Source organism: Scylla paramamosain, unplaced genomic scaffold (genome assembly GCF_035594125.1).
Source record: "Scylla paramamosain isolate STU-SP2022 unplaced genomic scaffold, ASM3559412v1 Contig134, whole genome shotgun sequence".
NCBI classification, from domain to species: Eukaryota; Metazoa; Arthropoda; class Malacostraca; order Decapoda; family Portunidae; genus Scylla; species Scylla paramamosain.
The window spans coordinates 67065-90603 of NW_026973799.1; the positions used below are offsets into that span (position 1 = coordinate 67065).

The 23539-nt window shown below is 41.3% G+C and overlaps 2 protein-coding genes across 5 annotated transcripts in view; one reads left to right on the forward strand and one right to left on the reverse strand.

Moving 5' to 3' along the window:
- Nucleotides 1-14871, reverse strand: part of LOC135099487 (protein lin-54 homolog) — a 63689-nt gene extending 48818 nt beyond the window's left edge. For both annotated transcript variants that reach the window (XM_064001846.1, XM_064001845.1), the window contains exons 1-4: nucleotides 14695-14871; nucleotides 14253-14423; nucleotides 13847-14016; nucleotides 1168-1385 (exon numbers count right to left, since the gene is read on the reverse strand). In XM_064001846.1, coding sequence (XP_063857916.1) covers nucleotides 1259-1385; nucleotides 13847-14016; nucleotides 14253-14423; nucleotides 14695-14856 — 630 coding nt within the window. In that variant the 5' untranslated portion in view covers nucleotides 14857-14871 and the 3' untranslated portion in view covers nucleotides 1168-1258. The remainder of the gene's footprint in view (nucleotides 1-1167; nucleotides 1386-13846; nucleotides 14017-14252; nucleotides 14424-14694) is intronic.
- On the forward strand, nucleotides 7133-13054 carry LOC135099488 (uncharacterized). 3 transcript variants are annotated; one of them, XM_064001849.1, is made up of 7 exons: nucleotides 7133-7983; nucleotides 10271-10429; nucleotides 10921-11089; nucleotides 11274-11473; nucleotides 11904-12225; nucleotides 12458-12695; nucleotides 12862-13054. In XM_064001849.1, the coding sequence occupies exons 2-6, from the start codon at nucleotides 10277-10279 to the stop codon at nucleotides 12526-12528; spliced, it is 915 nt and encodes a 304-aa protein (XP_063857919.1). In that variant the 5' UTR covers nucleotides 7133-7983; nucleotides 10271-10276; the 3' UTR covers nucleotides 12529-12695; nucleotides 12862-13054. The 3 variants fall into 3 exon arrangements, with proteins under 3 accessions (XP_063857919.1, XP_063857920.1, XP_063857918.1); XM_064001850.1 differs by lacking the exon at nucleotides 7133-7983 and adding an exon at nucleotides 8249-8400 and having other exon boundaries at nucleotides 11907-12225; XM_064001848.1 differs by lacking the exon at nucleotides 7133-7983 and adding an exon at nucleotides 8251-8400.
- Nucleotides 14872-23539: the final 8668 nt, after the last annotated feature.

Consider the following 23539-nt stretch of genomic DNA (forward strand, 5'->3'; position numbering starts at 1 on the left):
ACCACCATCAGATCAATCAGTACTACACCACTGCTATAGTATCTTCCTTACTTAACAGATAATGCCAATGGAACAGTTAAGCTGAACAAACATCGAATAAACACCACAAAGTAACGAGCCAGAGGGAGGGAGCTTTAAAAGTCGAGGAGACGAGATCCTTCTATCCCTCTCCCTTTCCTCTCTCCCACTTTAATCAGCATGAACACGTATCTTTTACTTCGAAAGTAGAGATTCAGAATAAGATTTGCACGTGCTTCTGTCACTTCACACATAGCAAATAAGCAGTACTTATGGCAGAATTCCATTAGTCTTATTACCTACGTGTTATATTTGCATCGACATTTAAGGGTGCCAACATATCCGAAATACGATTCAGCGCTGGCAAATATTGTAATGCCTTAAAAGTACATTTTTACAATCTTCTTCACTCTGAACAACAAAATGAATGAAACGACTAAATACAGTAGTGAGTGGTACGGCAGAACATCGTTTGAGACACACTGAAATAGAATATACGAAATAGAAAATGGAAGCAGAGCACAGATGTATCGCAAAGGTTGGTACTCCTGTCCGCTACCGCTTGTTCCGTCACTTCGCTCTTCCGATAGTCACCACCACCACTGTTTTCCCACTGTAACGACCAGAATACTATGCCCGATTTGTACTCAGTGACGTTGTAATTGCTTGATAAGTATGTATGTAATGAGTGGATTCACGTGGAGGTGGGGAAGCGAGGGTGTGCGAGGTGATTTACGAACCTGCCGAAACAGGGAAGCCAGAGAGCAGCTGCGCGCCTGACCTCTCATGCCCATGTCTGCCTACTTCCACCAGTACGCCTGTCCGCCTATATTTCCTATATGTATTGTTGTTTACTCGCCTTAGTGAAATACAGCTGGAGAGCGTGCGTGTGGCTTTTCTTCCTGCCCCCTACTTCCAACGTAACACCACTCCCTGCAATCACACCTACCTTGCACATGTACGATATTGCCTCTGGGATCATTAAGTTTAATAAGCAACAAAGCATTAACATTAATTACAACTCCCAGAGAGCTTCAAGAGTCCAGACAAGACGTTACCAAACAAGCCTACCCACTAACTACCCGCATAGTTCTCACTCCTTCACCTCAATTTAACTCATACTACGGTGGAAATCAAGACAAATCTCACCTTCTGTTTCCACAACGTAAAGGCCCACACGTCCATCACCATATATCGTCACGAGGGTTCATTCACGCTCACTCAGTACAAAGCAACAGCACTACGCATCGCCGCTGCTACCTGAGACTGCAGGGAGGCGCCGGCGAATGACTGCGGCTTGTGCCCACCTGTGACGTAATTCTCGGATGGACATGTGCAGGGCTACCAACTCTTCCACCACGACATACCTGCGGAAGGTGAACGTTTATCTGTAAATGTATGATTACAGATAAAGGATATACATACATGCAATACATACATATACATACATACATACATTCATATGGCAGTGTCAAAAGTATATATATTGAAACATGAAACTGACCCAAAACACACACACACACACACACACACACACACACACACACACATATATATATATATATATATATATATATATATATATATATATATATATATATATATATATATATATATATATATATATATATATATATATATATATATATATATATATATATGTCCTGTCTAGTCCTTTGCTCCACTATGATCCCCCGTCCTACCCTTCCCCTTTCCCTCCTACCCTCCTACTCCCACACACGCTCGTCCTAGGCTTGGAAGCACAATGTCTGCACGAATTAACTCAAACAAAAGTCATCTGTCATCTACCACGTCAAAGCTTTCAATACCTAACACCAAACATTATTCCAAAGTACACACAGATCCAGAACACACACACAGACACACACACACACACACACACACACACACACACACACACACAGTGTCAAGCATACATCTCAGAGTTGTCAAGACAAGATAAAATTTTTTTTGATAACGAAGGTAATGATATTATGACGGAAATGAAGCTACGTTAAAGTAAATTCGTCTCTCTCTCTCTCTCTCTCTCTCTCTCTCTCTCTCTCTCTCTCTCTCTCTCTCTCTCTCTCTCTCTCTCTCTCTCTCTCCATCGGGTGTTTTTCCGTTCCTCTGTTAATTCCTGATTATATAGATGGGAAATATCTGCTAGCAGAGAGAGAGAGAGAGAGAGAGAGAGAGAGAGAGAGAGAGAGAGCGACGTACACTGACACTAAATAAACAGTGTTTGCATAACAATTTTCAACCGCACTCAAACTGAACACTGGTTTCATCGCATGTTGCACGACGGTATCAAACCTACACTCCACAGAAATAAAATAAACCAAGCACTGAAACCACACATTTCTTTTTCCTGCATACCACATTTTGTCTCAGAAAACGTAACGAGGTGCTACGTGTATCCACTGGGCTGAGTTATTCCACATAGAAACTTTTATGAAAACAAAAACAACAAGAAAACATCACGCTAAGAAAATGGCAGCTATGGTGTGAGTTGAGGTGACAAATCGTTAAATTAATTGTTTCTAACCCACTGGCAAACCACACTGTAAAGAAACCATTAGACATTTGCTAATAGCTGGCTTTACTGTAAATTATCTGGGCCTGTTATAGTAATGATAATCCCTTGTTTTTGTACCTTCATGAAGTTCATGCTGCCTTGTAGAATTCCCCATCGTGGCTATCCAACTGGGAGAGGTGTAGGAGATAGCGTTATAGGTAGAGAAATGTACGCACAAGTGGTGACAGATGTATGAAGGACTGTCAGGAGTTTGATGCTGCCTTGTAGAACTTCCATCATGGCCATTGAAAAGGAGAGAGCGTTAGGTATAGAAAGAGATACTAGAAATGCACAGGCGGTGACAGACGTAGGAAGGGTTGGTAGTCCTGTCTTGTCACAGCTTGTCACACTGTCCTCCCTCAATACCTCCCTCCTTCTCTTCCTCTCTCACTCTCTCTCTCCCTTCCCTCCCAGACTGGTGCCTTTCAACGTGAAATATTTTCTGTATTTAAATACTAAAGAAGATGTTCATTCAGCGTCAAAGTTTTCGGTGACACCAAATATTTGTCAGAGCATATATTGTGATGGGATCCTAACATTGCAGCACACATGGACGGATAGATGGCAAATGCAATTTAATATCAATAAATGCAAAGTGCTTAGCGTAGGTAGAGGAAACCCACACAATAGGTACACATTAGACAACCAAACTCTGGTAGGTACAGGGTACGAGAAAGATTTAGGAGTTATAGTTAGCTCTGAACTCCGTCTAGGGAAACAATGCATAGAAGCCAGAAACAAGGCAAATAGGGTACTAGGATTCATTTTTAGGAGTGTTAAAAGTAGAAGGCCGGGAGTAATATTAAAGTTATACTTGGCGCTGGTCAGACCTCATCTAGACTACGCTGTGCAGTTCTGGTCCCCACATTACAGGAAAGATATAGGTCTATTAGAATCAGTACAGAGGAGAATGACTAAAAGGATACAGGGGATGAGGAGTATTCCTTACGAGGCGAGGTTGAAGCTGTTAAATTTACATTCTTTAGAGAGACGTAGGTTAAGAGGGGACCTGATAGAAGTCTTTAAGTGGTATAAGGGTTTTAACAAGGGAGATGTAAGCAAAATTCTTAGGATCAGCAACCAGGGTAGAACAAGAAATAACGGGTTCAAGCTTGAAAAATTTAGGTTTAGGAAGGAGATAGGAAAAAATTGGTTCTCAAATAGAGTGGTAGATGAGTGGAACGGACTCAGTAATCATGTTGTTAGTGCTAGGACACTAGAGAGCTTTAAGAGAAGATTAGACAAGTTTATGGATGGGGATAACAGATGGAAATAGGTAGGTGTGTTTCATACAGGGACTGCCACGTGTAAGCCTGGTCGCTTCTTGCAGCTTCCCTTATTTCTTATGTTCTTATGTTCTTATACCTTCTCTCTCTCTCTCTCTCTCTCTCTCTCTCTCTCTGATTTTTCCTTTGTATTTCTTCGTTTCTTTAATTTCTGTTCCTTTGTTTACTTTTTTGCTCTTTTCATTCCTTTTCTTCCACAGAGAGAGAGAGAGAGAGAGAGAGAGAGAGAGAGAGAAGAGGGGATTATAGTAGTAATCGTGAAGAGAGGGAGAAGAGGCAGGTAGAGAAGGAGAGGAAGAGAGGGAGGAAGAGGAGGAAGGGAGGGATGAGGAGGTGCTGAGAAAGAGTTAGGAAGAGGGAAGGAGGAAAGGAGGGAATCAGGAGGGATTTAGTCGAGAAAGATGGAGGTAAAAGTGAGGGAAGGAGCAGTTTTCTACTTACCCTATGGAGAGAGAGAGAGAGAGAGAGAGAGAGAGAGAGAGAGAGAGAGAGAGAGGATATAATATAAAACTTTCCCTCCACGTTTATTACTACATATCATAATTTTCCTCTCAGTTTCCTCTCTCATTTGTCCTCTCATCTTTTTCCCCCTCTCATTTTTCCTCGCCCATCTTCTTTTTTCCCCTCACTTTCCTTCTCACCATCTTTTCTGTAACTTTTTTTTACATTTCTCCTTTTCCCCTTTCTTTGTTAAATTTCCCTCTTTTTCCTTGTTTCCTTTTATTTTAACTTTATTTTTCCATCACCTTCAATTCACTTTCATATTTCCCCCTCATACTCTCAATTCCCCTCACTTTCCCCTTATTTTCTCACCTGGTTTTGCCATCATCATAATCATCTCTTTATTGCCTCTTATCCTTTCCTTCCCCTCTCTCTCCCTGTCGTCCTTCTTACCTATTCCCCTCTGTCTCCCCTCTCCCTCTCCCCTCACCTCTCCCCTCACTCATAACTCACCTGTTCTCTCTCCTTAACTAGGCGCCTGGAGTGTCTCAAGCTCCCCGGGACAATGCTGGCGAGGGGAGAGAGAGAGAGAGAGAGAGAGAGAGAGAGAGAGAGAGAGAGAGAGAGAGAAGGGGGGGGAGGAAGATGAAAGAGGGAAAGAGGAATGATGGTAAGTGGGGAGGAGGAAGTGGGGGAATTTTGACGGTATTGTTGGCATGTCTTAATAATGAGAAAGAGGAAAAAGCTTGGTGATGGGGTGAGGGGAGGAGATGAGGGGAAAAATGTGGGGAAAGGTCAGATGCATTTATTAGTTACTGGGATAGGAAAAAAATTAAGACGTGTAGGTGTTTGGTTCAAGCACACACACACACACACACACACACACACACACACACACACACACACACACACACACACACACACACACACACACACACACGAAGAGGTGAAGGCGAGGGGAAAGATTTGGGTGAGGGGAAGAGCAAAGGGAGAAGAAAGAAGAGAGGAGGAAAAGACGGGAGCAGGAGGGAGAGGGGAGAGGGGAGAGGGGAACAGCACTATGGAGTTATATATCTCCTGGTCATTCCCCTCTCCTTCCCCTTTACCCTCTCTCTTCCCCTCTCTCTTCCCCTCTCACTCCTCTCTCCCATGACATTTGTGGTGTGGGCGGCTCTGTGTTTGTCGATTCCAAACCTCTACTACCTCCCCTCACTCCCCTCTCACTCCCCTCTCATTCCCATCACTCCTTTCCATTTACATATTTCGAACAATTTTCCCCTCACTCCTTAATTCCCTTTAAATTCTCCTTAATTTTTGGCATCCTGTTCCCTCAACTCATCCCTCCTTAAGTTACTAAGCAAAGGGCAGAAGGGGAAAAGAAGGGAAAAGGGAAACTACTCCTTATTGCTCTGAAAAGAAGAACAAGGAGAATGATAGGAGGAGGAGGAGGAGGAGGAGGAAGGGATGGAGGAGGAGGAGAGAGGAGAGAGGAGAGATGGAATGAAGATTGATGGGAAGGAGGGAAGGGAGGGAGATACAGGTGGTGGAAGGAGAGAGAGAGAGAGAGAGAGAGAGAGAGAGAGAGAGAGAGAGAGAGAGAGAGAGAGAGAGAGAGAGAATTCCAACCCTCTCTTTCACCCTCCCATGCGGTCGGTAGGTAGAAGCAAGAAATTGAGTGGCAGAGAGAGAGAGAGAGAGAGAGAGAGAGGAGGAGGAGGAGGAGGAGGAGGAGGAGGCAGCCGCAGGAAACTGACGGACAAATGGACAAAGTTAAGACAAATTGGAGTCAGGGAAGTTTGCATTATTATCTAGACTGCTGACGTTTGTACAGAGATGCTGCGAGGAGGAGGAGGAGGAGGAGGAGGAGGAGGAGGAGGATTGGTGGTTAGGTGGAATGTAAAAAGACTCGCGCTGACACTGAAGAGAAGGAAGATGAGGAAGAGGTGGAGGAGGAGGAGCAGGAGCAGGAGGAGGAGGAGGAGAAGGAGGAGGAGGATATAGACAAGGTGAAATGAGATGAAACCTGATGTTGAAATGGTCCTCCTCCTCCTCCTCCTCCTCCTCCTCCTCCTCCTCCTCCTCCTACTACTACTACTACTACTACTACTACTACTACTACTACTACTACTTTCACCACTAAACCTTAACACTCACCCTTCTTCCTTCCCTCTCCCTTTTGCTATCTCCCCTCCCTTCCCCTCTTTTCCTCCCCTTTCTCTACTGTCCCTTCTTCCTTCCCTTCTCACCTCCTCGATAACAGTAATGAGAGAAGAAGTAATTAAAACATGAGGACTTTCCCTGTCTGTGTGTGTGTGTGTGTGTGTGTGTGTGTGTGTGTGTGTGTGTGTGGAAGTGAAGGAAATGACTCCACGCAACTACACTTCCTTCTCTTCTTTCTCTTCCTCTCTCCCTCAATCTCTCTCACATTTCCTTCCTTCCACTTCCCCTCACCTCCCTCATAAGGCTTTCTCCCTCCCGACTCCCCTCTCCCCCTTTACCCCTCCTTTCCCTCTTCCCAATCACATCTTCCCCTTCCATCACTTCCCTTCTCATCAGTTTTTCTCGCTTCTCTCTTCTACCATTTTCGCTCTCACATCCCAAATATCCTCTCTTCCTCATTGCCCTTTCTTCCTTTTCTCATCTTCTCATTAGCCCTCTTCCTCCTTCTTTTCCTCCTGTAAATTAATGTTCCTATCTATAATGATAAAACAACAATTAAAATTCTCATCAATAAGAAATTAAGTGAAATAAGAAGTAGTTTTTATGCTCATGAAGTAAAATACAAACTTTCCTTACGAGATGATATTACAAAACTTAATTAAAATACAGATAGAGAAACGGAGATGGAAGAAAGAAGTGTAAGCAAAACCTGTAATTATCTGTACCTGAGGGGACCTAATGGACGCTCACACCTGTTCACCTGTCCTATTAACCTAACTTATTCTATCCACTTGTCCTATTTAATCCACTTGTATCATTTTCTTGACCTATGCACCTGTTCTATCCTTCTGTTCTGTTCTGTTCACCTGTCCTATCCACCTGTCCTGTCCACCTGTTCCACCCACCTGTGCTATTCTGTTCACCTGTCCACTCATTCACCTTTATGAGTAGCGGGGCCTCTTCTTCGGTGGCTCCTCATCATCATCTTCTGAGCGCACTATGATGACGCTGTCCTCTTCCCTACATAGCCTCAGGTTCAGGCTAAAGGGGATTGAGAACAGTTTTAAAGGAGTCGAGTCTGAGGTTAAGTGAATCGAGTCAGAGTCAAAGGACACCGAATCCGAATTTAAGGGAGTCGAGTTTGCGTTTAAGGGGGACGAGTCCGAGTTAGAGGGAATCGAATCCGAATTTTGAGGAATCGAATCCGAATTTTGGGGAACTGAATCCGAAGTTAAAGGAATCGAGTCTTCATGTGAGGGAGTCCGATCGCCCATCACGCCGCTGGACGAGGAAAGGAGACTGATCCACCAGGCCACTCCATTGGGCGGCCACTTCACTGCGTTACTCCACTGCCCCACCAGCGCCTGCACGCCCTCGGAGGAGACGTACCAGACCCGCGTAGGTCGCCACTCGGCCCAAAGACAAAGACAACATCAACATTGACCTTACTATCATTCCCGCATTACATTACACAACATTAAATATGCGCTGAGTCAGTGAGTAAGTAAGATAAGGTGAGGAAGTATGAATATTTTAAGTATTATCCTTCCTCCGTCAACGTGTATCTTTTGTCTCGACTGAAGCTTCGAAACACTAATTAAAACTCACAACAGCTCGTCTTTCCCACCTATACACACTCAAAAACTCACCTAAACCTCACTCAGATAACCACTTCACCCTTATATTCCACCTACAGCACTTCATGATCCTTAGTTGCATTGAAATCGCCTGTAGAAGATCACGCATCTGGTTCGCGCACATTCCGAACAAATGAGACAGTACCAAGGCCACATTCCGTTCACTTTCCTTCCTGCTCCTCACCGCGTGTGTTCCTGACCCTGTGCTCGTATTATCGCTAAATTCCCGCATCATCCTGCCTCTCCCAGCGATGGTCGGCTGTTTTACGTGTAGTGTAAGGTATAGTGATGTTGCCCTGAGTTTTTTTTTTGTCAGTGTAGAGTATCTAGCATGCAAGTATTAGGGGTTTAAGTGAATCCACTGAATCTCTCTTTCAGATAGGTATTCCAGCACTGTTCTATTTTATATTGTCTTCCTCCTCTGACACATGCCAAAATGATAATCACTCCCAGTGTTGTTGTGGATCAGGGATGCTGTAAACTTTCCAATGACCCAGCTGTGACCACACAATGTTTCCATTTGTGACTCACAGTGCAAGGGGCCAGTCACACCCTGCCCTCTAAAGACAACTCTCTCCCTTCACACAACTCTATATGTACCTAATATGCAGACACCCTTCACTCAGAATTCAAAATTTATGATGGTGGCTCTTACACAAGCTTTGGAGTCCCTGTCTGGGAAGGAGACCACAAATGTCCCCAGGTCGGACTCTTCTTCAGGTATCGAACCTAAGTGTCTTGACACCCTACTCAACTTTTTCTTCATTAATTTATGCAGCATTTGCCGCCTTATCTAATTTTCAATCTGTAGAACACCACCTCCCCTCTAATAAGCCTCATCTTCTTTTCGTCACCAAAATGCAGATGTCTGAGCCAACTGACAGTAGCTCCTTCTCTGTTCCCTCCTATTTTCTCCATACTCATTTTTAATCCAGAGCTGGATGTTGCATCTTTGTAGGCAATGACATAACTTGCTCTTGTATCCATGCTTTTCATCCTCCTCCTCCTCTTCCTCTTCCTCTTCCTCTTCCTCTTCCTCATCTTTGTCCTCCTCCTCCTCCTCCTCCTCCTCCTCCTCAACATCGACATGATCCTACCTTCTAGATAGCTATCTTCTCTTCTTCATTGACTCTCAACTGTCCCCTTCTACACTGAACATCTTCAGTCTATCCTTTACTTATAATATAAACTGGAAACTTTGTCTTATTTCTAGCTAAAACAGCTTCTATAAAGTTAAGCCAGTTTTTTTCTTATCTCCTCCAATTGCTGATTCTGTACAGGGATCTTATCCATCCATGTAAGGAGTATGCCTTACATGTATGGGGAGTTCCACTCATAACACTGTAACAGACTTTGCAATCTCTCTCTCTTATTGCCACAATATTGTGTCTCTTGCTATCTTGTACCACTATTTTCATGCTAACTGCTCTTCTGATCTTGCTAACTGCATGCCTCCCCTCCTCCTGCAGCCTCACTTCATAAAACTTTCTACTTTCTCTCATCCCTATTCTATCCACCTCTCAATTGCAAGTGTTAACCAGTATTCTCAATCATTCATTTCCTTTTCTGGTAAATACTGGAACTCCCTTTCTACTTCTGTCTTTCCTCCTTATGACTTGAGGGAGGTTTTGAGACACTTATCCTCCAGTTTTCATGATCATTTCTGACTGTTTAGGGACTGGCACCTCAGTGGGCCTTTTTCTTCTAATTTTGTTGCCTTTAGCCAATGCACATCCTACACAAAAAAAAAAAATCCACTTTTGTAGATATCCAGACTTTCTCCCACTTTCTCCCAATCTGAGAATGGTTCCATCACATTTTACTGACATGCCACACATTCCAAGTGCACTTTCATTGCTCTCACTGTCTGTCCTATTCACCACAGCACCTCCCGAACAATAAGATGCATCTTAAAGATGTATGAGATCTTGTAATTTATTCAGCCATATTGGCAATAATGCACCCTTTGACTTGATTGGAGTTTAGAGGTGTTAGTCACATGATGAGTTGGGAAGGTGAACAAGTGTTAGTACCTATCTGTACAGAGCCTGAGCTACATTTGTATCTATATTTATCCAATTTATCCCTTTGTTTGGTAGTTGGTGTGTTTGTGTGTGACCGCCAAAGATTATGATCCTGCTCATCCACAGACAAAGATGGCAGTGAGGGGGGGCAACACCGTGTTCATTGATGCCTCGGCACTTGGGGAGCTGACGAGCCAGCTGACGTCCCAAGACCTAGAGAGTCTGGTGGGCTTCAACATCCAGCCGGCAGACTTGGAGGCTCTGCAGGAGGCAACTGAGGGTCATGTGAGTATTACTGCTTACAGAGGCAAGCTTTCAGATTTCACTTATTTTTGGTGTATTACTAGCAGTAGTCAGAGGATGCTGGGGCAGTGATGTAGGTGAGAGGAAAACAGGTTCTTTTCAATGATTGTGGTGGCAAAGTGTGTTGAATATTTTGTGAAAGATAAGTTGCCAATAGAAGACATGATTGAGATCATAAGGAATTAGATACAACAAAAGCCTAAGGACTGGAGAGATAGATTGAATACAACCAAAGTTGGGTATTGAAATCCTGTACTAGATCATTCTCAATTTTTTTTTTACTAGACTTCTCAGAAGTTGACATTTCTAACATTTCTAAAAACTGGCAAGTGATCAAGGTTATTGTATTTACCATGCTGAAATCCTGCATGCCAAGAAGTATTATAATTGCTATGCATTATACACTATTCTTAGACAGTGATCCCTTAGTGTTGTTAGTGATCCCTAACTATTACTCTACTTGTTGATCCCAGGTGGTGGACACTCCTGGAGTGCTCATCTCTGATGGGGTGACAGTGGGCAACATTGTGGAGGTGGAGGGTGGAGAGAGTGGAGTGCTGGAAGAGTCTCAGCAGCTGGACTCCCATGCTTACCACCAGCCAATGGAAGTGGACACCCTCACTGACCATGACCAGATCATTGGTGAGTATCAGCTGCAGATTTGTCATGGCCATACAAGGACAAAAAAAATAAATTTATAGTCCTTTCAAGCACTTATACATAATTGTGTGTTGGCCTTGATCTCTATCCACAGGAGGCAATATCAGGGAATGTATCACTCACTATTGTCTGCTGTGTGTTACATACTTTTGGTTCTCCCGCACAGGTGAAATGGACATGCTGCAGCAGGGTGGTGAGCTGATTGGCATGGCAGGAGAGATGTCCACAGGCGGTGAGGCTGCCACCACCTCGGCTCTGCTGGCTTCTGTGTCTTCGGGTGACTCCTCTTCCTCCCAGATAGTTTCAGAGACGCCACAGCTCATAAAGAGCAGCTTGGGCCAGTTTGTAGTTCTGCAGCAGAACCAGGTGAGGCTACAGCTGCTTCTGTAGTGCTACTGTAGTGTCTTATTTATTCCTACTATCTTTTCATTGTACCCTTACTTGCGGTAGTCTCCCTGTTTTTTACATTATGGCTAGATGTTGCAAAAGGTGACAGAAACACATGAATGTAGGGACTAAGGATGCCTTCTCTGTACTTTTATTCCATCATTTATATTAGGTGTGGCAGCTTTTCTTTGCCATCTCAATACCAATATATTGATGTGTATATCAGTAGATCCAGGCTGGACCTGTCAGGTATTGACTGTACATTTTATGTAGTAGTAGTGTGGGAATTACAGCACCCAACAAATAATGGAGAAATTTCTGAATGTTTTATCGAAATTAGTAATATTTCTCAATGAGACGGAACTCGGGAGTAAAAGCAAGGTGAACAATTTTTACTTATATATTTCAGCAGAATAACATCTCTATTGGTTCTATGGCCAACCGAATCATCACATCGGGCGGCCAGGTGGTGAGCACAGTGTCGGGCCCTAGCAGCAGCAACAACAGCAAGCCGGTGGTGGTGAACACATCTCAGCTCAGTGGGGGAGTGAGGCAGCAGATGGTGGTCACCTCGCAGGCCCACCCAGTGCAGACGGAGCATCAAACCAGATTCCTCCAGGAACCATCATCCCACACACCACAAAGCCACAGCCTTCTCGCACAATCATTGATGCAAATGGGATCAGACCAAGAAAACCTTGCAACTGTACAAAGAGCCAGTGTCTTAAATTGTGAGTATTCTTGCTTACTTTAAAAAAGCTCCCCTCCACCATATCCTCTTCATGCCTTCCTTCTTGACATCAGAACTACAAAAAAGCTCATTGAGTCCTTTCCTATCAATACACCGGTACCCATTTTGAGAATGTATGAGTAAACTGTTTTCCCACATTGGTGGTTCGTCAGCATGTGGCGAAATGGAGGCTATTTTGCATGTACTTAAGTGACCTTTTCTTTCTTCCTTAGATACTGTGATTGCTTTGCAAATGGAGAATTTTGCAACAACTGTAATTGTGCAAACTGTTTCAACAATTTAAATCATGAGGAGGATAGACAGAAAGCAATCAAGGCATGTTTGGATAGAAATCCCCAAGCTTTCCGGCCAAAGATTGGCAAAGGTGGAAGCGATAATGAAAGGAGACACAACAAAGGCTGCAACTGTAAGTGGTCTGGGTGCCTGAAGAACTACTGTGAATGTTATGAGGTAAGTGTATTTTTATGGATTATTTTTAGTAAATGCATAGGTGGTATTTGTTTTGTTGCTGTCAATATTTTGTAGATACAAAAGGCATCTTTTACCTGCCACAAACAAAATATATAGTAATTACTTGCACCATTTTATCATTTAACTAATATGTGATTATTTGCAGGCCAAGATCCCATGCTCCAACATGTGCAAGTGTGTGGGCTGCAAGAATGTGGACATGACACCAGCACCGGAGAGGAAGGGACTGATGCAGCTGGCCGAATGTGCTGAAGCACGGGTCAATCAGCAGAAGGCCGTTAAATCAAAATTACCTTCATTCTCACATCACTCACCCAATAAAATGATTCTTCCTACCACTTCAAAGTAAGCATTACTTGAGTACTTCAAGACAAATTTTAAACCTAAGAAATGTTGGCCCACTTGTAGCAGGAAAAGAGCATCTGAGGAGCCATAGTAGTTTTTGCAGGATATCAAAGAAACCATGAAGTTGCTTTGGTAATAGAGCTATTGATTTAATCTTTTCATAAATACCATACATCTCTTAAAAATTCCAGTTTGTGGTAAGATAACTATAAGATGACTTATAGCACATAACAAACAGTGAGATAAACAGTCCTCAAGAAGAATTTGTCACAAGTTTTTATGAACACAATGTCATTTGGGGAAGAAAATTCAAGCAGAAAAGAAAGATTCTAGGCTCTAGAATCTTTCTTTTCTGCTTGAATTTTCTTCCCCAAATGACATTATTTCATTATCGCTTCCGCCTTTGCCAATCTTTGGCCGGAAAGCTTGGGGATTTCTATCCAAACATGTCTTGATTGCTTTCTGTCTATCCTCATTATGATTTAAATTGTTGAAACAGTTTACACAATTACAGTTGTTGCAAAATTCTCCATTTGCAAAGCAATCACAGTATCTAAGGAAGAAAGAAAAGGTCACTTAAGTACATGCAAAATAGCCTCCATTTCGCCACATGCTGACGAACCACCAATGTGGGAAAACAGTTTACTCATACATTCTCAAAATGGGTACCGGTGTATTGATAGGAAAGGACTCAATGAGCTTTTTTGTAGTTCTGATGTCAAGAAGGAAGGCATGAAGAGGATATGGTGGAGGGGAGCTTTTTTAAAGTAAGCAAGAATACTCACAATTTAAGACACTGGCTCTTTGTACAGTTGCAAGGTTTTCTTGGTCTGATCCCATTTGCATCAATGATTGTGCGAGAAGGCTGTGGCTTTGTGGTGTGTGGGATGATGGTTCCTGGAGGAATCTGGTTTGATGCTTGAATTGTGCTGTTGCTTGTAGTGTTTGACTGAAGCTGTAACATAGCAGAATTTAATTTAAACTTTATCCTATGTTAGGTAACAATTTTGAAATATTTTGTTGTTGTTTTCTTCCTGATGAAGTGTGCACCAGAAATTACAGAGACACAATAAAACATCTTCCAAATACCAGGTCCACCAGAAGCAGGATGTACCAGTATGTCACCTGCCACCTAAGTGTTAATATGATAGCTTGGTGTAAGTGACAACTGCAGTGTGAGCACCAAGGTACCTGTGACATGTAGTGAGCTGGGATCATAACCACTGAACCTGGCTGGGTGTTGGAAAGGACTCCTGGGGGCAGGGCAGAGGCTGGGAGGGTCAGGTTGGTCTGAGGCATCCCACCCGACACATTGGACGAGCCTGAGCCGGACACTGGGATGATCACGCGCTGCTTGTTCCTCTGCATAGGAGTGGTGAGGGGATTAAGACTGAAGTTACTTGAAGCAATTTAATTCAACATGAGAAAAAATTACATGTACACCAACTCATCATTTATTTGGTTCTACTATTTCAAAGGGGGAATTAGTTTCAACTAGAGGTGCATGCCAAGTATACAGTACTGTAACCATCCTACCCATGGCTAGTTACTTGCCATGTGTACTGCTACATACCATACCAACACTGCCATCACAGCATGGTAATCATAACAGTAAGAGCAAAGTCAAACTTACAGTCTGATTGGGAGCAATGGGCATAGCCTTAATTTTGATGGGCTGAGAGGCAGCAGGAGCAATGGGCTTGTTGGTGGGAGGTGTTGGGCGTATGAGTGTGGCGCTGCCTCCTCCTCCTCCTCCTCCACCAACTCCAGGACTCACTAGTCGAATATAGTTCATCTGAAGCACATACAAAGCAATCAGAAAGCAGAACATCATTATCTATTATTATTATTATTATTATTATTATTATTATTATTATTATTATTATTATTGCTACTACTATGTTTGATCAACTTGAATAGTTGATGTCCTACTCTATATTTGATCAACTTGAATAGTTGATGGATATGAAAAGAAGAGGAAGCAAGGAGAAGAGATTACAGAGTTACAAGAGAGTATTCAAGCTTAAAACAGACAATTCTGTTTAGAAGCCACATATACTATCACATAACTAGAAATGAGGGAAAGGAGGGCAAACTACCATCCTGTGCAAAGGGTCACACAATTGATCCCTAGCTACATCATGATCACACACCAAGTACCGCAATACAACAGGCTACAACCTTCCCCTGGAACAATTTTAATTTTACTACTACAGAGTGGCGATATTAGCACCAATCCCAGCCCCCAGTGTAGCAAAGTGATTGAAAATAGTGTGCAGACAAGAGAGGAAGGTAAAAGACGCCCAAAAAATACATGTGCGCATTGTGGGAGAGGAATTATTAAAACCAGCAGAACAAAGGAATGTGAAGAATGTAGCTGCAAAGTTCACTTAAAGTGCATGAAAAATATAGTACAAAATAAGAAAAGTGAAAGGAAAATATGTGAATTGTGTAAAAAAGGCATTTACAGGAACAGTAAATCATTAATATGTGATCTATGTAAAAAAGAAACTCATCTAAAGTGCATTAGTGGTAACAAGAAATACATTACATGGCAAGAAAAACAGTGTAAACACATATGTAATTTGTGCTGTCTAGCTGAATTGCCTTTCCAAGAAAAGCATCACACTGCAAACGCACAGATAAATGAAGGTACAGGCAATATAAATGAAGAAGTTAATGAAGAACATACTGACATCACTACACCATCAAAAAGTGACAACAAAATTTATGAAACTTTTAATAACAAAGGGTTACACATAGTACACATAAACAGCCGCTCACTCATGAACAAACTGGAAGAAATAAAGATATTGGCACTCAAAACTAATGCGGCAGTATTGTGCATTACAGAAACTTGGCTGGACGATTCAGTTACCAACAATGAAATAGAAATTAACGGATATCAGGTAATAAGAAAAGATAGAAACAGGAATGGAGGAGGAGTGTGTATATACATAAAGTCATGTTTAAGCATCAACCAAAGAAATGATGTTGACACAGAGGGACTTGAAGTGATTTGGTGTGAAATACTTTTGCCAAAGACAAAACCTATTATTATTGGATGTTGCTATAGACCTCCGCAACAAAATAATGTTTTAGAATTGCTTGAAGAAAATATCACAAAATTTTCCCAAGATGATGAAGTTATAATTCAAGGTGATATGAACATATGTGTTCTTAAGAAAACAGGACAACTGTACAAAAGATATGTAAATTTAATTAAAATGTTTGGTATGGAACAACTAATAAGTGAGGTGACCAGGGAAACCAGTAAATCATCAACTATTATAGACCATATTATATGTAGCAAACCTGAAAAGATTAGTCAACAAGGAGTACTGCCAATAGGAATTAGTGATCACTATATAACATACTGTACTAGAAAGACAGTGAAGGCATGTATAAATGGTCATAATAGTATTAAGATCAGATCAATGAAGACATATAATGTACAGATATTCAATGAGGAATTAAGAAGCCAAAGCTGGAATTGTGTTTATGAGGCAGAAACAGTTGACGAAGCATGGAACAGTTTTAAAAACATTTCCATCAAAGTAATTGACAAGGTAGCTCCGGTAAAAGAAATTAGAATCAAACAAAGAACGGAACCATGGATAACTACACAAGTACTAGACATGATAAAAGAAAGAGATAGACTCTTAAGTGAATATAAAAAGGATAAAAACAACAAATATAAATATGACAAATTCTGCAAATCAAGGAACAAACGAATAACGAATCAACATATGCAATAATGAACAAAACAGGAGAACTACTAACAAAACCACAGGAGATTGAAGAAAGATGGAGAGAATACTTCCAAGAACTTCTAAATGTGGAGGATGTGGAAGTGGATGAAGAGCGGAATCTAGATATACAGGAGGAACAAGGAGAGAACCCAAATGAGATCAGTATAGAGGAAGTGAAGGAGGCACTAAAGAAGATGAGAAGCGGCAAAGCCCCAGGGGACGACGAGCTCCCTATAGAGCTATTTAAAGCTGCTGGGGAAGAATGTGTAGAGTGGATGAGGTACATTTTCAGTAATGCGTGGAAAGAGGAGAAAGTGCCCCATGACTGGCACAAAGCAATAGTATGTCCAATATATAAGAAAGGCAGTAAAACAGATTGTGCAAATTATAGAGGTATATCCCTGTTATCTCATGTTGGAAAATTGTATGAAAGAATAGTTGAGAAAAGATTAAGAACCTGTGTCGAGGAGAAACTAGGAATATGGCAGTATGGTTTCAGGCCCAATAGGAGCACGACAGATCTAGTGTTCACTTTAAAGATGATAATGGAAAAGAATTAGGAGTGGAGCATTGATAAATATGTGGCTTTTATAGATCTGGAAAAAGCCTTTGATAGAATTAGAAGAGATTGCTTGTGGAGAGTCTTACAACATCAAGACTACGGCATAAACTCTAAACTGATACGAGTAATTAAGAGTATATATAAGAACACGGAGAGCAGAGTCAAGAAGAGAGAGCTGGAGAGTGAATGGTTTAGCATTAAGACAGGAGTGAGACAAGGGGGAGTGCTCTCTCCTTTGCTATTCATTATGTACATGGACATGCCTGAAGGAAGTGTATGTAAGGGAGGATAAAGAGATCACGCTGGCCTATGCAGACGATGTCGCTGTCGTGACAGGAAGCCAACAAGATCTTCAAGAGGCCATGACAAGATGGAATGATGTCTTAAATAGGGAAGGAATGAGAATGAACAAACAAAAAACAGAAATAATGAAAGTTGGCAGAATAAAGGAGGAATGTAATATTTACATAGAAAACGTTAAACTGAAGCAGACCGACAAATTTTGTTATCTGGGAGTACTTTTCGACGAGGAAAACAGACAGAATATAGAAATTTTAAATAGAATACAGAAGTACAATGCAAATGTCAGTGCATTGTATCCCATACTTAAAGATAAGAATATTCCAACAAAAGCTAAAACCCTAATATTTACAACAATACTAAGACCAGTACTTCTATATGGGCCAGAAACTTGGACACTGACAACAAGAACATCTTCACAAATACAAGCAGCAGAAATGAGAGTTCTGAGAATGATCCGAGGTGTGACCAGACTTGATAGAATTAGAAATGAAGAAACCAGAGAGAGATTAGGGATAACATCTGTACTGAAGATAATTGAAAAAAACAAATTGAGATGGTATGGACATGTCCAAAGAATGGAAGATACAAGATACGCAAGGAAGTTTCTGGAATGGGTTCCTCTAGGTAGGAGGCTGGTGGGACGACCTAGGAAGTGATGGATGCAGGGAGTTGAAGAAGCTGCTGAACGAAGAGGAAGAAATCTACAAGAAATAGCCAGAGATGAGGATTTCATGGATAGAGACCTTTGGAGAAGATTCGTATAGGCCGGACACTGACAGGCATTGCCTACCTTGCATCTGGTGAGAAAGGAACAAACTACAACAAAACATAAGAAAAATAAAATCTGAATATATCTCTGATAAAATAAAAGAAAATTCTAACAATAACAAGAAATTATGGAAACAGCTCAAAAACTTAGGTTATTCTGGACAATCAAAAGAGAATTCGAAAATAGTGCTTAAAATTGAGGATGAACTGTGTTTCAACGGAAGGAAGATAGCAACATACTTTAACAAATTCTTTACAACAGTAGCATCAAGTTTGGTTAGTAAGCTGCCATATGCAGATAGAATTTTTAACACTGACTCTTATAATTTTAAAAACTACTACAGATCCAAAGGACTCAGAAAATATGTTCAAATTAACCGGGGTAACTGAAGAATACGTATTCAATATAATAAGGAAACTAGAAATAAATAAAAGCACAGGCTTAGACTGCATACCAGCAAGGTTTATAAAAGACGGTGCACCAATACTAAAAGGTCCTATAACTCACATTATGAATAAGTCAATTTATACAAATGAAGTACCACAAGGATTCAAAGAAGCTAGAGTAAAACCACTGTACAAAAAGAATAACAGACAAGAAGTCAGTAACTACAGACCGGTTAGTATCCTTAATATAATATCTAAAGTACTAGAAAGAGCTGTTTATGATCAGTTATCAGATTACCTTAAAGCAAACAATATCATTTATGAATTTCAATCTGGATTTAGAGATAGTCATTCCACAGATACATGTCTGATTCATTTGTTAGACCTACTAAAAACTAATATCGAAAGGGGAGTATACAGGCCTAGCTCTCCTAGATCTGCAAAAAGCATTTGATACTGTTGACCATCATATCTTGTGTGAAAAATTAAGAGCAATGGGTGTAGAGTCAGTGGAATGGTTTTATTCTTATCTAAGTGGAAGAAGTCAAATTGTGAAGATAGATGAACATTGCTCGGAAACCAGAAATGTATCCTGTGGGGTACCACAGGGAAGCATTTTAGGTCCACTCCTGTTCTTATGTTATGTAAACGACATGAAAATCAGTGTCTCGTGTAAACTTTTGCTATATGCAGATGACAGCATTTTGATTGTTCCACACAAAGATGTAGATTTTATCAAAAATAGACTAAGAAAAGAACTTGAATCATGTAACACCTGGATGATAAATAACAAGCTGTCTTTGCATTTAGGAAAGACGGAAATTATGTTAGTTGGATCAAAAACAAAATAAAAAAATGTAGATGATTTTAATATAACATGTTTGGGTCAGGACATAAATGGAGTAAAATCAGTAAAATATTTAGGAGTTCAATTGGATCAGTGTGTTTCAGGGGAGCTAAATTGTAATCAGATAATCAAGAGGATAAATGCAAGGTTAAAATTCATGTACAGACAAGCAAAAGACCTTGATCAAAAAATTAAGAAAACCTTATGTAGCTCTCTAATTCAACCTCACTTTGATTATGCATGTTCCTCTTGGTACTCTGGACTGAGCAGTAGATCTAAAAAACAACTACAAATTTGTCAAAACAAGATTATTAGATTTATTTTAGGTTTAGACCCTAGATCTCATATAGGACAAGTGGAGAGAGAAAAAGTAAATATGCTTAGTGTCAAGAATAGGGTTAAAGAATTAAAATTAAGCCATGCACATAATATCCATAACAACAGAGGACCAACATATCTAGCAGAACATTTCCATAGGAAAACAAATACCCACACAATTAGGACTAGAAACAATGATTTAAACTTTGGTATGTCAATTGCAAAGGGTCCCTCAGCACATACCTTTTATCATACAGCCATTAAAGACTGGAATTCATTACCAAAAAACTTACAAAACATACAATCCAAACACCTGTTCAAAACAGGATCTGTGTCAACAAAGTATTAAGTGAGAGCAACATTTTGTGAAATACAGAAATTGCTGGATGACAACATTTATGATGAATTCCTGGCTGAAAAAAGGACACACAGCATACATTCTAATAATGAACAGTGAGTGGAAGTCACTCACACATTCATTTTTACATATATGTAGATACAGATTATAATCTCTTAGATGACTTAAGGGAGTCATAATTTTAGTGTATCTGTTGTAACCCAAGAATCACCAAGAAGAAACCAAACACATGAGCTATCACCACCCTGACAGATGAGAGACGAGATGTGACCATCGAGATCAACATGCGGCAAGTCATCACAAGACTAACAGACCCAGAGAACAGCAGTAGATTACAAGAAGAGGTACCAAGGTGGCTGTCACAAAATTAGTACACAAGGGAAACAGAGGTCACCGGCAGCAAATGACATGGACAAGATGGACAGCTGGCACAACATATGAAATGCTGCCTCCTTGTTCCTTATTAGATGTGATTTACCAAAGTTACTAAAAATTTTTAAAAATGGAAAAATAAACCATGATTGAAGTCTGAGAAGATAAATCTAGTTACTTGAAAAATTAGGGAAAAAAACAAGATCGTGCAATATGGAAGCATGACATACCTAAATATTAATCTCAACTCCTCAAATACGAAGAAGCAATATAAATAATGATGAATGTTGGATGCATCCACTGACAACTCTCTACTTACATAACTTGTTTCTAGGATGGTTAGAAAATTCAACAAATGATTAATTACACTATTAACTGCACTTTAGGATGGCTGGCACTTAGCCACCAGTCACAGGCAGCCATTCATACCATTCATAGCCAAGCAACACACAATCCTGCACCATAACAATGTTTAGAGGGATAAATGGTAATGTTGCTGAACTGATAATTAACAATGACAACTTATGTAGGGAATTACAGATAGAAGTTTGCTTAAATCTTGTATTCCTATGTATAAGAGTTTGCACAATAGCTTCTGCCCATCCTGCATGTAAAGCCTTGTTTGTAATATGTTGGCTAATAATGCACAATATTCCATCCCTTCATGAAAATGCATACAGCTTTTCTCTGTGACATCTCACCTAAAGATTCATAATTCTTATCATATATATTTTTAAAATGGAACCTCCAATAAGAAAAATATATTCACAGTACAGAAAATAGCATAAATATAGAAATAAGACTTAAAGAAGCACAAACAAGACAAAGGCCGGAGCTTGCTGATGAAACACACAATAACGGCAGCCCCTTATAGACAAGCAGGGAGGAAAGCAGCCACTGCCGGACAACCCACCTGCTGTGTGGAAGGAGGGGCTGGGGCAATTTTGGTGGGTGACTTGGAGGACACAGGGACCAACTTACTGGGACTCTTCACAGGGGACACTCCACCCATACTCACCCGCTGCACAACAATCTGCTGAACGGAGGCTACATTAACAACCGGTATCTTCCTCCTTGCACGGAGCTTCTTTCCTCGAATGTAATCTACAGAGATGCCTGTTTCTGGCAATTCCCTTACAGGGTGTGGATGGCCATGGCAAAAGTCTCCATCTGCACCTGTCCATGCACCTCATCCCTGCACTCTACTGTCCTACCACTCTCTTGTCCTTGCTCTCATATATTCTAACAATCTATCCTCACACTTATTGGGGAATGTCTCCTTAATTGTATTCATCTTTACACTTTCTTTCCCTGTCTACTTTCAGACCTCTAAAGATTACCAACATAGCTTCTTGTAGTTGCAGAATGATATCCAGAGTTCTGTTCAATTCTTCTGATGGCATTTGAGAGGGAAGCTGGAGCTACACCACAACTCCATTTACCTTTCTCGGATTTCTGATGCCTCACTTTTTCTGGAGATATCCCTTAATCACCTTATTATTATTATTCCTACCATAATTACATCTAGCTCTGATCTTCATCTTAGCGAAGTCTACTTCATCAAATGGAGGAAAATGAGTGCAGGGTGATGGTGTCATTCTGTTGGAGAGAGAGAGAGAGAGAGAGAGAGAGAGAGATGCTGCATCAAGACAAAACTCAGGTTCACCAGTGTTCCTTCCTGACCTTGTTTGGAGATTGGCCCTGTGGCTCGGAGGATGGCAAGAAACCCACATGCTGTGCCTGCTGCAAGGTCAGCTTGGCAGGGGAGGCTGCAGTATTACCACTCTGGCTGGTGATGAGGCGCACCTGCTGGCTCCCAATGTTGCTCATGCCCCCGCCAGCCTGACTGCTGATGATCACCTTGGTCACCGTCTGCACAGGCAAGGCAGGCATGTTAGCATGTCAGTTGGAAACGTTTCTCTCACAGCTACATCATCACAAGTCCCATATGCTCTCAAACCAAAGAGGGTTTATGGTCAATCAGTTATGATACCTGCAATGTGGTCTGGTGTACATACATGTCTACTCTCACAACTGACCCTTGTAGGCTCCACAAACTGATGGTACTTACAGGTGACTTGTTCTGTTACCTTCTAATCCAGCAGCAAGACGTAGGATGCTGTGTGCTCAGTGTTAAATGTATGTGTGTGTGCGTGCGCGCTTGCACCAGCGTGATCTGGCAAGGTGAAAGGTGCGTTTTTGAAAGTTGCCATGCTCCTCTCACCATCTTCCTCCAGTCAGTGTTGTAAATGTGATGTTCACTACTTTACTGTCAAGGTGATGTAATTAAAGAATGCTGATTACAGTGAATATGCTAATGAGAGGCAACCCTTTCATAAATCTGCTGCGGGTGGTCCTAATGAAGCGTAACCCTGCAAACTTTCGCAGGGGAAAGAAAATGTTCTCCGAAAAGTAGCCATAGTATAACTAAGGGAAGAGAGAAAGAAGAAGAAAAAAAAAAAGTACTTCAAGAAGCATCAGGAGGCAGACCATGAAAGCAGGCAAGACAGAGGGTGAAGGCTAGGAAGGCTTATTAGGCGGGTGGGAGAGCGCGATGGCTCGGTGGGATTGACTGATCCTGTGGGATGTACTGATGCCTTCCCTTTGCCTTTCTCTGTACCATCAGTCCCGGGACTCAGGCTCTGCGTCTCATGAGGAAGGTATAAAGTCTTAATTGGTGTCTTATGGTACGTGCACTGAGAAAGGTGGTTTCCCCGCGTGAGCAAGGCTTTCTAGACTTGGCACACGTGTGTAGCATACACGGTGCCGGGTCATGGACAGTAAAAAGTCGAAATGTGTGAAAGTGGAATT

Bases quoted from the DNA above. Each gene is read 5' to 3' on its own strand.
- LOC135099488 (XM_064001849.1), top strand. From the start codon at position 10,277: ATGGCAGTGAGGGGGGGCAACACCGTGTTCATTGATGCCTCGGCACTT. The intron at 11,090-11,273 runs GTGAGTATCAGC...TCTCCCGCACAG, and splicing joins TGACCATGACCAGATCATTG to GTGAAATGGACATGCTGCAG. The intron at 11,474-11,903 runs GTGAGGCTACAG...TATATATTTCAG, and splicing joins TAGTTCTGCAGCAGAACCAG to CAGAATAACATCTCTATTGG.